The 13,198-nt window shown below is 44.4% G+C and overlaps 1 protein-coding gene across 1 annotated transcript in view; it reads right to left on the reverse strand.

Moving 5' to 3' along the window:
* LRPPRC (leucine rich pentatricopeptide repeat containing) overlaps nucleotides 1-12,463 on the reverse strand; it is a 98,286-nt gene extending 85,823 nt beyond the window's left edge. The window contains exons 1-2 of the mRNA XM_039357758.1: nucleotides 12,289-12,463; nucleotides 522-718 (exon numbers count right to left, since the gene is read on the reverse strand). Coding sequence (XP_039213692.1) covers nucleotides 522-718; nucleotides 12,289-12,428 — 337 coding nt within the window. The 5' untranslated portion in view covers nucleotides 12,429-12,463. The remainder of the gene's footprint in view (nucleotides 1-521; nucleotides 719-12,288) is intronic.
* Between the last annotated feature and the right edge of the window lie 735 nt (nucleotides 12,464-13,198).

A 13,198-nucleotide genomic window follows, 5' to 3' on the forward strand; every position in this document is an offset into this window, starting at 1 on the left:
TATCCAGTCTGCCATTACCACTACAGCCACGCTCACCCAATGGGCCACACCCACCCGGCACTCGACGATGCATAAGTGGGTTTTGGGTTGCAGTTTGCGCACTCAGTCTCTAAAAGGTTCACCATCATTGCTTTAGCCTCTTGGGCAGAGGAGATATGTAGAAGGGGCTTCTAACTTCTATGACATCGCACTTGCAACATTTTTATGCATCACATCTACTGCTCACATACATAGAATTAAAATTCTTATTGTAGGCCAGGCATGTCAAACTGCCGGCCCACAGGCTGGATACATCACGCCGAAACTGCACCCACCCCATTGCCGGCAATGGGGAAAAAGTCGCGATACATCACGTGACATCATGAGTTTGACACGCCTGTTGTAGGCCCTCTAAAACAAGACTCCAAAAGAAATAAAAATGTTACATTTGTTAAAAAACAATATCAATAATTAATATATTAATACAACATTTGCACTGGTAATGTTCAATAAGAATTAACATGAAGAACACAACTCTTTACCTGTTTTGCAGGCATCATGAAATATGTGTTCTAACAGGGATTTAGTAATGCACCCATTTCTTCTGATAGAATTGTCCATTTTGTTAAATGCCCAGTCAAAAAACTGTGTCTGCTTTTGTTGAATAGGAAACTGCTCTTGAACATCTCTGTTTTCTTGGACTGCAACTGTAAAGAGCCTTGTTGGGTATATTAGGAATCTGCAAATCAAAACAAAGTCTATGAGGCACCACATTACTTTCCTGTTAAGTAAAAATAGCTACTTAATTTTATATCTAAAATTTTAACAAAATAAAAGAACCCAAAGTTAACACCAGTGCTAGTTATCAAATCAATGGGCATTATCACTACAGCAATATTTCCACATTATGCACAGATTAAGGCTGTTTCACATATTAATATAATCAAGGGTGCCATGCCAGTATGTGCTATCATATCCTTCCACCTTTCATCCCTAACCAGAATTTAAAACCAACAAATCTTTGCAATAAATTCCATTTTTTCTTAACCAAAAGTAGTAGCCCCACTAGATTCACATAACACAGATCACTTGGATTTAGGAAGGTTCAGATTGGTAGAGGATGGGATTCTATATGTGTCTTGATTCATACCCAAACATTGCCCCCGTGATAGGAACCAACCACTCATGATGGAGGAGAACCATTGCCACACAATACTCTCTGTTTCCAACTTTTACAGCTATTTTAGAAGGATATCATGATCAAGAAGGTATCAAAAATAGTTGAGATTCCACAAGACTAAGAGAGTCAACCTCCCACTATCCCAAACACAAAAGAGTGACCACTGCCATTTCCTGTCTATATCCATGATTGAATTTGAACTGAAAGGACCAGGATAAGCTCTCTGGAGTTGGAAAGTAAGAGATAGTCCAAGAGTTATACAAAACAACTTGAGGAATGGCTTCTTTAGGGTGGGATGGGGGCTAATACTATACCACTGCCTTTTTCATGTCTAATGACATCATCCCCTCTTGCAAGGGGATTTGTTACTCCTTGAACCTAACTTGACTTAGATGAGGGAATTGAAGGGGAACTCATCAAATTTGCAGATGACACTAAACTGACAGGAGTAGCCATCACTCCAGAAAACCAACTAAGGATCCCAAAAGATCTTGATAAACTTGAACAATGGGCCCTATCCAACAAAATGAGTGTCAATGTGGAGAAAAGCAAAGTTTTACATTTAGGCAGGAAAAATCAAAGGTACAAGTACAGATTGGGCAAGAACTGGCTTAAAAACAATAACTGTGAGAGGGACCTTGGAGTCCTAATGGACAATCACTTAACCATGATCCAGCAGTGTGCAGCAGCAGCCAAAAAAACTGATATACTCCTGGTTGTATAAACAGAGGCATAGAATCAAGATCACACAAGGTATTAGTACCACTTTATAAAACCCTAGTAAGACCACACCTGGAATACTGCAGCCAATTTTGGTTACCTTATCACAAAAAAAATGTTGAGAGTTTGGAAAAAATGCAGAGAAGAGCAACTAAGATGATCAAAGGCCTGGAGACTAAACATACGAAGAACGGCTGCAGGACTTGGGTTTGGCTAGTCTAAAGAACAGAAGAAATAGGGGAGACATGACAGCAGTGTTCCAGTATTTGAGGGGCTGCCACAAAGAAGAGGGGGGTCATGTTATTCACCAAAGCACCAGAGGGCAGGACAAGAAACAATGGTTGGAGATTGATCAAAGAGAGAAGCAACCTGGAATTAAGGAGAAACTTCCAGACAGTGAGGACAATTAACCAGTGGAATAGCTTGCCCCCCAAAATCATGGGTGCTCCGTCACTGGAGATTTTTAAAAAGAGGCAGACAGTCACTTGTCTGAGATGGTACAGGTTCTCCTGCTTGAGCAGGGGGCTGGACTAGAAGGCCTCCAAGGTGCCTTCCAGCTCTATTCTATTCATCACCTTCCTGGTAGCATTTCTTCTCAATTCAAGAATATTAAGGCTGGGTTCATATAACACAGACATGTCAAACACAAGGCTGGGGGCTGGATGCGACCCGCAAAGTGGTTTCATGTGGCCCGCGAAGCCATCCTGGAAACAGTGAGGGAACGGCCCCCGCTGCCTTGTGGTGGCCATCTATGCTGAAATGCATTCAGTCTTAGCTCCACAAGGCTGTCTGAAAACAGCGAGGAACCAGCTCCTGCCGCAACGGCCCCACCCCCTGGGTGCATGCTGGGGAGGTGTCACCCTTCATGAGGAATGAAAAAATGCACCATCACCTGGAAGTGGCCAGCAAATGGCCCTCGCTTACTTCACATATCCGGCTTGATGGGCTCTGGCCTGGTCCCACCCCTTTCTGCCAGAGACCCTCAGATCTGTCCCACTCCTGCCCAGGCCCCCACAGGCACTCTTGATGTGAATGATATAGAGCTGCCCATGCCCACCCAGTAAGCCACACCCACTCCATCCATACCCACCCAGTAGACCGCACCTACCCGCCCCCCCGAGGGCAACCGCAATGCTGATGCGACCCTAAAGGAAATTGAGTTTGATACCCCTGACATAACACATTAAGCTGTAATATGTTGGTTTACTTTTTGGCTTTGTGTACTGTATGAGGAGTCCAGCCTGTTTTATGGCTTAGTGTGTTGTACAAATCCAGCCAACTACAATTTATTAAAAAGTATGCATAAATATAATATGGCTTGTTCTGTGAGCAAGACCTATGTATATGCAGTATAAATAAAAATAGGAGAATATTGGATTTGAGGTAGAAATCAGAAATTATTCATAAAGAATGTCAATAATAAATTATTCATATCAAACAATGGTAATACTTGTGCAAAACAAAAAATGTATCTGTAATAACTGAAAATAACTGAAAAGCTCTTTAATCTTGCAAAAAATGTCTGTTGTCCTATTAAAAACATTTGCTGTTAAGGCATAATTAAGCTTTTAAGGCATAATTCAAGATTCAGGTGATCCTAGTTTTGCAATTATAGAAATTATTATCTAAAATGATTTGACTATAGTTCTCCTTTGCAATACTATAGGTTTGTAATCATGCTTTGGGAAAAAGGAAGTCCCTATATATAGTCCTTGACTTATGACCATTCATTTAACAAAGGTTCAAAATTACGATGGCCATGGAAAAAGTGACCCCCGTTGTCACTTGATTGTAATTTGGATGTTTAGCAACTGATTTACATTTACAACTGGTTGCAGTGTCCTGCAGTTACATGATCACAATTTAACCATCAACCATTTGTGTTGATTTCTGGCAAAAATCCCATTGGGGAAGCTTGATTTGCTTAACAATTATGTGATTTACTTAACGACTGCAATAAACACTGTCATAAAATTGGATCCAATTTTACTTTTATTATACTTTCTTTTATCTTTTTCTTTTTTCTTCTTCTTTATTTTTTTTCCTTTTAAGCATTTTTCTTTTGGTATTTATGTTTTTCTATATATATATTATTGTTAATTATTTTATAATTTGTTTAATTAATGTATTTAGATTTATTCATGGTTTATATCTTTTTAAAGATTTTTTGAAGAAATTTTAATTAAGCCTATATTCAGCTCTGGGAAGGTCGGGGGAGGGAATGGGAGGGTTGGGGAGATTTGGGGAAGGGTTGTTTTGTTTTTGTAAAATTTTAAAAAAATTTCAATAAAAATGTATTTATAAAAAAAAAATTGGATCCAATTCAACTTAGATCTGCAACGATTTACAATGGAAATTCCAATACCAATTTTGATTGTAAGTCAAGGATTATCTGTAATTGAAAATTTTGGGAAATATCGTAAAAAATACAGGTCTAGCGCCTCAACACTTATGGTGGAACCATTGGCTGAATAGCTCTATAGCAGTGGTTCTCAACCTGTGGGTCGGGACCCCATTTGGGGTCAAACGACCATTTCACAGGGGTCGCCAAACAACGCAGTCCGCCATTTTTTCCCCCTTTTCCTTAGCTGTGCTACTTCCTTTTATTCTATTGGCTTTTGAAAGCCAATAGAATAGACTCTCTTGAATACAGTCTAATTCTATTCGCTTTCAAAAGCCAATAGGAATTGTCCAGGCTGTCTCTGCCCTGCTGAGCCCGCCAAAAGTCCATTCTGCAAACGGTGCTGCACAGTTGAGTAGTCCTCAACTTACGACCGGTTGAGTAGTCCTCGACTTACGACCGGTGGGGGGGGGTCGCAGCATTCAAAAGATTGAGAACCACTGCTCTATAGTGTCCAATTTAACATAAATGTGTTGAGTAATAATGACAGAATTGGCTGGTAAAGAACTGGTCCAGTGGTTAAGGCCCACTTAGAAAGTGGTCCCACTTAGAAAGTGGGAGAGCATGAATTCAAGTGCTGCCTTAGCCTTGAAAGCCAGCTGGGTAATTTTGGGCTAGTCATTCTCTCTCAGACCAACCTACCTCGCAGGGTTGCTGTTGTGGGGAAAATACAAGGAGGAAGATGTGTTGGATATAATAATAATAATAATAATAATAGTAATAATAATAATAATAGTAGTAGTAAAGTTGGAAGGGACCTTGGAGGTCATCTAGTCCAACCCCCTGCTCAGGCAGGAAACCCTACACCATTTCAGACAAATGGCTGTCCAGTCTCTTCTTAAAAACTTCCAGTGTTTGCCACCTTGCATTATTTGTAAAAATAACCAAGGTGGTATACAAATAAAAATAAACACACTTATAGAAACGCATATTTTCATCAAAAACTTTGTATTTTTCTGGCATGCCAGTCCCAGAAGCCAAAATCAGATACTTTATCAGTATCAATAATAGCTTGGTCTCTTGTTAATAAACACCGTATCATCAACTAAAAGGTAAATTATCTTCATTATGTGCTGTACAGAATAATGCTGAAAGAGATTATTCATTCATCCCCTTGCTCAGTGTATGAATTTAAATTATATTTATTCAAGTAATTGAAACACTATTCCGCATTTGGATCTTCCATGGTCAGCTTTAATGCTTCCTTTAGGCCAGGGATAGGCACCCCAAAACACTCAAAGAGCCACTTGGACCCGTTTCCCATCGAAAACAAAACGCTGGGAGCCACAAAACCCTTTTGATATCTAAAATGAAGATAACACTGCATATATCCTTTTTTACACACACACACACAGACACACACACATGTAATAAAGGTAAAAAAGGATATATGCAGTGTTATCTTCATTTTAGATGTCAAAAGGGTCTGTCTCTCTCTCTCTCCCCTCTCCCTCTCCAAGGCAAGCTGCCCTCCTCTCCATCCTGCGCCCCCTCCCCCATAGAGACTGGCTGGCACAGTTTGTCAATCGCAACTCTTCCTCCTCCTCATCCCTCCCCCATTCTGGCTTTAGCAGAGTTTGCACCAGAAGAAGAAGAAACATGGTGCTTCCCCCCACCCGCAGTTTCTCTTCCTCTCTTCCTTCTCCCCTCACTTCTTCGGCGCATGTTTGCTAGGAGTCCACCCAGATTTGAGCATCTTGGATTCCGACTCTTCCTCCCACACTCCACACCCCCACGGATCCCTTCTTCCTCCCACACTCCCTCCCCCCACCCCAATACCAGCACTGCCCACCCTTCCCCACCCTTCCCGTGAGCGTGCGGGGGCGTGCCTAGCTTGCTATGGGACCAGCATGGAAGACGATGCTGCTGCCACGAAGAGGGCAGCAGCCCTGGAGCCCAGGCGCAGCAGCCAGAATGGTGGCTGAGCGCCCCCCCCCCCCGCGCCCATTAAGCTCTCCCCTCCCTGGGCAGGCAGCAAGCTTGCAATCACACTGAGAGAGAGAAAGAGAGAGAGAGAGAGAGAGAGAGCACGGCCCGGGTCCTCCTCTCTTCCAGCCAGGACCCTGGTGAACAAACCTATCAGGTCCATGCCCAGCAAGACATACTGGGACTTTGGCGAATGACTAGGGTCCCCTCCTCCGCCCTAGCACTTGGGGGCAGCTCCTCTGCGCTTTCCCCCCTGCCCTGTCTGAGTCCCTCTGCCCGGCCTGATCTGGACCCTGCGGGTGCTCATCTGGGCAGCACTGGGGACAGCTGGCATAGCGCAGGCGGTACCAGAGCCAGGTGAGACCCCGCAAGAGCGTCCAGCCGGCCTCTCCCCCTCCCGACCTCGAGGCCCACCTGGACTGCAGGCGTTTGCGCCGGGCCGGGAAGGTGCATCTCTCTCACCAGCCGCACCCCACATCGTCGTGTGAATGCTGGGCTTGCCAGCGTAAAAGACGGTCAGGGCCTCCGCTCTCGAGCCGGGGGGGGAGTGGGCGGCCGGCGCCGGAGGGGGGCAGGAGGCACCAGAAGGTGTTGAAAGGCGCACAGGGCACCGCAGACCAGCCTGAGAGGTGGGGAAGGTGGGCGAGGGAGCCATCAGCCAAAGACGAGTTCAGCGCCGCCACGTTTGGCCAAACATGGCCCTGGCGCGAGTGAGGTGGATCTAGCGGCTGTGGTGAGAGGGCGCCATGAACGGCTTCCCGTACCTGTACCTGTACATGGGCGGCCCATTGGCTCAGCCGGCCTGGGCATCCTTGCAGCGGACGCCCAATTGCACGTGCTGCTGCAACCACGGCGTGCTCTCACGGCTGAAGAGCCACAAGAGTGGCAGCGCGTCATTGCCACCCAGGTGGGGCTGCACCGCCAGCAGGCCAACAAGAGCCTGGAGAGCCTTTTATCCAACACGCTGCGTGTCCTGCCTGCCGCCACCGACCTGCGCCCTCCTCTGCTACGCCGCCTGGGCACCCCGGAGCAGTGCTTGCCACTGCCACCATGGGACGGCCTGTCATGGCACTAGCTCCCCCCCAGCGGCGCTGTGGCTAACATCCCATGGGCAGAGGGCGAGCCTGGGCTGCATGGAGTCCCAGCTGGGGCAGTGGCCAGCGACGGCATTGTTTCCTGGGCCGTCCCCAGGCCACCGAGCTGGCCACCTTCTGCACTGCCGGCATCTTTGGGTCGGAACCACTGCAACGGCCCGCCAACCGGTCAGCTCTGTCCACCAGCGACGCTGGAGCCTCCCATGCTAGCAGAGGCTTCGGTGGGCCGCTCCCTGGGGGTATCCCAGGACTTCCCTGCGCAGCTCCCCAGCCATGTGCACCTCGGACTGAGCCAGCCTGAGAAAGGAGTTTCCTGGCCAACCTTCTCTCAGGGGGCGGGGCACCTAGGCGCAGGGCCAATGAGGAGCCCTGCGAGGGGGCAAGTCGCATGAGAGAGAGAGAAAGAAGGGAAGTGCAAGTGCCTCTCTGTCTCTCTGTCTGTCTCTCTCTCTGCAAATGGCGGAGCAGGCTCCGGAGCTGCGGGTTGCCGACCCGTGCTTTAGGCTTTCTATAGTCTTTCCACCTGGGTGTTAATTTTTTTTGCCTATGGTGCTATTATTTACATATGGTGCTATTATTTATTTAATAATGTATAATTAGCTGGATTCATAAAGCATTTTCAACCATGGACTCTGCTTTACCAAATAAATGTTTCAGGTCCACACAATCATACTAAGCCAAAACTAAACAAACCACAATAGAGCTTTAGTGCAGTGTGAGAACCCAGCCTATGAATAGGTTTATACAATGTACTAAACAATGGCTTGATTAACGATAGCCTACTAAAGTAAGAAAGAACTGAGGTATCCATTGCATTAGGCCACAAATCATAAAAGCTAGGTTTATTCACTGTGTTAAGCCTTCATTTATTACCTTAATAAATAAATGAACAACCACCATATGTTTGTTTTTGACTTATTTTTTAAATTGGATTCTCCTTATCTAGTTTTAGGATCTATGTGAAGAACAGATCACATTTTAGGTTATATTTACACAGAAATTTTGAAAACTCAAGAGAGTTCACAAACTTTTAAGCATCACTAGATAGCTGTACCAAAGCAACTTTTTTTCTGAGCACAAGAGAATCCTGCCTAGGAAGCATCTATATTTCTTTATAAACTGCAGTGAAGCAGAATGAATGTTAAACACCCATGTAAAGGAAAGAAAAATGTCATTCCCATACTGATTCCTAGGAGAATAATTCCTTTAAAAATATATGATAGGCATGTACTCCAGGAGAAGAAACCCTGCAAAATGTTGCAATTCTTAATGTCAAAATGGGTCCCCAGGGACAACAGCATAATTTATTCTAAATTTAAATTAAAAGTGGTTTAAATCAAAGCATTTTAAAGAAAACAAGAGAGCAAACTCTTGTCCACAGTCTACTTTATAATTCATAAAGTTTACAGTATGGTAGAACATCAAGCATTAGCCCTAATTTCATTCTGCAAAATCCAGTTCTAGGTCTTTGTTTATGAACTTCAGCCTAGAATTGTATTTAAACAAATAAAAAGGTAAACAATAGAGGACAGGTTTCCAGAGATGCATAACTATGCTCAAGAAGTGCCAATAATCCATACTTGTGCTAGAACAGTGGTTCTCAACCTGTGGGTCGGGACCCCATTTGGGGTCGATGACCATTTCACGGGGTCGCCAAATAACGCAGTCCGCCATTTTTTCCCCCTTTTCCTTAGCTGTGCTACTCCCTTTTATTCTATTGGCTTTTGAAAGCCAATAGAATAGACTCTCTTGAATAGAGTCTAATTCTATTGGCTTTCAAAAGCCAATAGGAATTGTCCAGGCTGTCTCTGCCCTGCTGAGCCTGCCAAAAGTCCCATTCTGCAAACGGTGCTGCACCAGTTGAGTAGTCCTCGACTTACGACCAGTTGAGTAGTCTTCGACTTACGACCGGTTGGGGGTCGCGGCATTAAAAAGGTTGAGAACCACTGTGCTAGAACAAGTTTGTTATGTGGATCAGTTAATACCTTTGATAATTTACAGATAAGTGGACTTCCAAGTTAAGGAGCTATGTCTATCTGGCAGCATGGTGAGGAAACCACGGCATTCAAGTTGATGCATAAGAGGTATGTCAACCACATGGCAACATTCCTGCTTGGATGGCCACAGCGGCTTTACCTGTTCCAAGCGCAGAACTAATTGGATATGAGAGCAGTCTCAGTCCTTGGATGAGGTGATGATACCCGAAAGAATAATTTACCTTTCAGGACAAAACAGTACCTTTCAGGACAAAACAGATCTGTACAAAAAGAATATACAATGCCTAAGCGAAGAGGACACTAGAATGATGGCAAATAATATTGAAAATAATTGTAAACAACTTTTATTCTAATTCTTGAGAAAAGCCAACAAAATGAAAGTTCAGGGGGGAAAAAATTCCTAGAGAATTTTTATATACATCTTAATAACCATTCCTAGGGGGGCAGTGGAAGAATAGGAAATAAATGTAGTTAATCAAGTCATAAGGTCACAAAGGCAAAGGTGCTTGCCAAATAAACTCCAGGTGTAATAAGACGGTTCATAGGTCCTTATATGCAAATGCCAGACCCCTCCAAGACAAAACAGTAGAGTACCTAGTATCAGAAAAAAATACAGACCTTGAAGAAATCTAATGGAGTGGTATATAATCAATGAAGTTGTTTCTGACCTCTATGGAAAGGTGTACTGGGGAGAATTTGCTCTATATGTCAAAAAGGATCTGGTGCCATAAAGCACAATGTATAGTAAACATAGCCAGGCTAACAGGAACATAATATTAACAAAAGGCTAGGAAGAACAGCCATATTTAAGCAACTGGAATTACATTAATGTTGAAATCAGGTGATAAATGTGGCGAGGTCATTCCAAGCTGGATTAGTGATTTTCCAAATGATGCTGGATTATACCTTCATAGGCATCAGTCAATAATTACATGATTCAGTTTTCTACCACTGAATTATAGACACAGGACTGCATGGTTAAATACCCCTACAAAACACGCCATCTTGATAATAAAAAAATACTACCAGTGTAACGTAATGGCAGCACTCAAAGCCTTAGTGCAGGGGAGTCAAAATGGCAGCCCGCGGGCTGAATGTGTCACACGCAGGCCACACCCACCCCGGCTCCAAAGGCAAAAAACATCACGATACGTCACAATACATCACATGACACGATCAAGTTTTACATCTGTGCCTTAGTGACTAAATGACTTAAATCTTGTTTTGAAATGTTTTTAACTAGTGTACAGGTAGTCCTTATTTAACATAAGTTTTTTCAGCTGAATGAAAGGTCCTTATAGATGTGGCCATCACATCCCTGCAGTTCTGCAATTTGGACACTCAGTAATCAGCTCACAATTATGGTGTTGTAGCTTCCCATGGCCATGCAATCGCTATTGCAATCTTCACTGCCAGCTTTTGGCCAGCAAAGTCAATGGGGAAGCCAGCAGATGATTGTCAATGGTAGTCACATGACTCTGGGACACTGATACTGAACAGGTTTCACCTAACAACAGCAACTGGGACTGCTGAAACTCCCATTGTAAGTCAAAGCATGATGTTGTCTTATGATCACGTCACTTACCAACAGAGCAGAGTACCCAGTCCCAATTATCATCAGTAAACAAGGACTACCTGTATACAGTTCTGGTCTCTGTAAGGATATTGAAAAGTTAGCTCTAGGACAGTGGTTCTCAACCTGTGGGTTGGGACCCCATTTGGGGTCGAACAACCATTTCACAGGGGTCGCCAAACAACACAGTCTGCCATTTTTCCCCCTTTTCCTTAGCTGTGCTATTCCATTTTATTCTATTGGCTTTTGAAAGTCAATACAATAGACTCTCTTGAACAGAGTCTAATTCTATTGGCTTTCAAAAGCCAATAGGAATTGTCCAGGCTGTCTCTGCCCTGCTGAGCCCGCCAAAAGTCCCATTCTGCAAACGGTGCTGCACCAGTTGAGTAGTCCTCGACTTACGACCAGTTGGGGGTCACGGCATCAAAAAGGTTGAGAACCACTGCTCTAGAAAATGGCAGGCAGAACAATGTGCTGAACAGAGCAACCTTGTAATTGCTGCAATATTTAGAAATTTAACTTTAGGGGGGGAAAGCAAAGGATAAAATGTCATAGTTATAAATTTAAGCAAGATATGGAAAGCACAGATAAAGGAAAACTCTCCAGCCAGATTCCCTCCACACACTAAACTAAAATGACTAATTGTGTCAATCTAACTAGTTGATTTATTGTTTGGAGCAATATTTCTCACCCTCAACAACTTTAGATGTGTTGTGTTTAATTCAAATTGTTGCTGGGGTGGAGAAACACTAGTTTACAGTAATGCATAAAGAGGTAGTTGGATTAATTCAGTAAAGCATGGTTCACTTAAACAAGGAGTAGATAATAAAAATGCATCTTCCTTTCCATAGTATTAGAATCCAAGGATGCTGGCTATGCTTGAACGGTGGAATATTCAAGCCAGATAAAAGGAGGGGGTTTTTTTTTTCAGAACACCACATATTTAATGGTGGAAAATCACTGACTCAATCCGTAGCAACGATTACTAGGTTAGGCAGAGGTTGGTTAAAGGTAAAAGAATAGCCAAATACTCTTTTCAGACCCAGAGACAATTTGCCTCTGAAAACCAACTCTTTGCTGCGTATTTTATTCTGTAACTACAGTAATGCGGAACTAATAAAAAGAGGACACCGGACTTGTTGGGCCTTCGGTCTGGTCCTCCAGCTAATAATTCTGACCCGGGCCAGATCGGCATGGCCTGTTCCAACCTACCATCCCGCCATCAATTGGGCTGGATTACAAGCCCCATAATCCGCCACGGCCGAAGAAGCCTGCAAAAGCGTGTTGCAGACCTAAAACAATCTGGGCTGCAAAAACTCGGACGATCGTTAGAAAGGAACAAAGAGGTACAACACCACCCTCCCAAGTGTCTCCACTCCCAGCCTGAGAAGCGGCGTGCTTTCCTCGGGGATACTCACGCTCTGCTGGGGTTGCTATTAAAGCTGCGGAAGGTGGCCGAGGACATCGGCGACGGGAGGGGCCCCGGAATGGCGCATCCCCCTCGCCAGAGCAACAGGCGTGAACGAAGCCACACCGCTGACCTGAGCAACCCCGCCATGGCTTCTCACGCACGCTGGTGCAGCAAAAGAACGCAGCGGCCGAGGGGGAACATGTGACCGGTAGGAGGTTGCATTCACTGAGAAAGACGGGGGGGAGCGTCTTGGGAAGCGCTTTGGCAAGATCCGGTATGCTCGAACGGAGGAACACACTACAAGAAACCCAGATTCTGGAGAAATTGTGTGATTTATCCTGAGGAGTTAGGATTATTTTAAAAACATATTCGCGTTTTCTTTTAAACCCCAACAGTTCCAATAGATCCCTTTTAAAAAATGGAACAGTCCAAAACGGATTTACGTAACTCAAGGGCAAGCGTGAAGAGCGGCTTGGGCCATTCAGAATGGAGCCCGAAGTTTTAGTCTGCAAATTATTTATTATTGCCCCTGGTAGAGTTACGTTTTCAAAAGCCACAGCAAGACTTGTGTTAAAAATAAAAACCGCGCAGTCCAGCGACGGACCAATTCAAAGAGGTTTTCAAGATTCAGCTATGACTCAAGAGCCCTTTAACTCCGGGAAAGCCATTTGTCGGCCTTTCTCTTACTTTCGCTTCTTGCAGGGGAAGTCACGTGACCCTCCCTACTTGCGCATGCGCTGTAATCACACGCGCTCTGATTAAAAAAAATTGCCTAGAGCGCGGGAAGAAAATAACCAGGGAGCTCTTTGGTTTACACAGTTTCTTGGCAGTTGTTGGAAGGCGAGGCGCGCCTGTTTGGATTAAAGAATACAACCGCGCTTCGATTTAAATACGAACCGCAGTGAGCCTCCCCACTT

Source organism: Crotalus tigris, unplaced genomic scaffold (genome assembly GCF_016545835.1).
Source record: "Crotalus tigris isolate CLP2741 ecotype Arizona unplaced genomic scaffold, ASM1654583v1 scf7180000018941.1685476, whole genome shotgun sequence".
In the NCBI taxonomy this organism is placed as follows: Eukaryota; Metazoa; Chordata; class Lepidosauria; order Squamata; family Viperidae; genus Crotalus; species Crotalus tigris.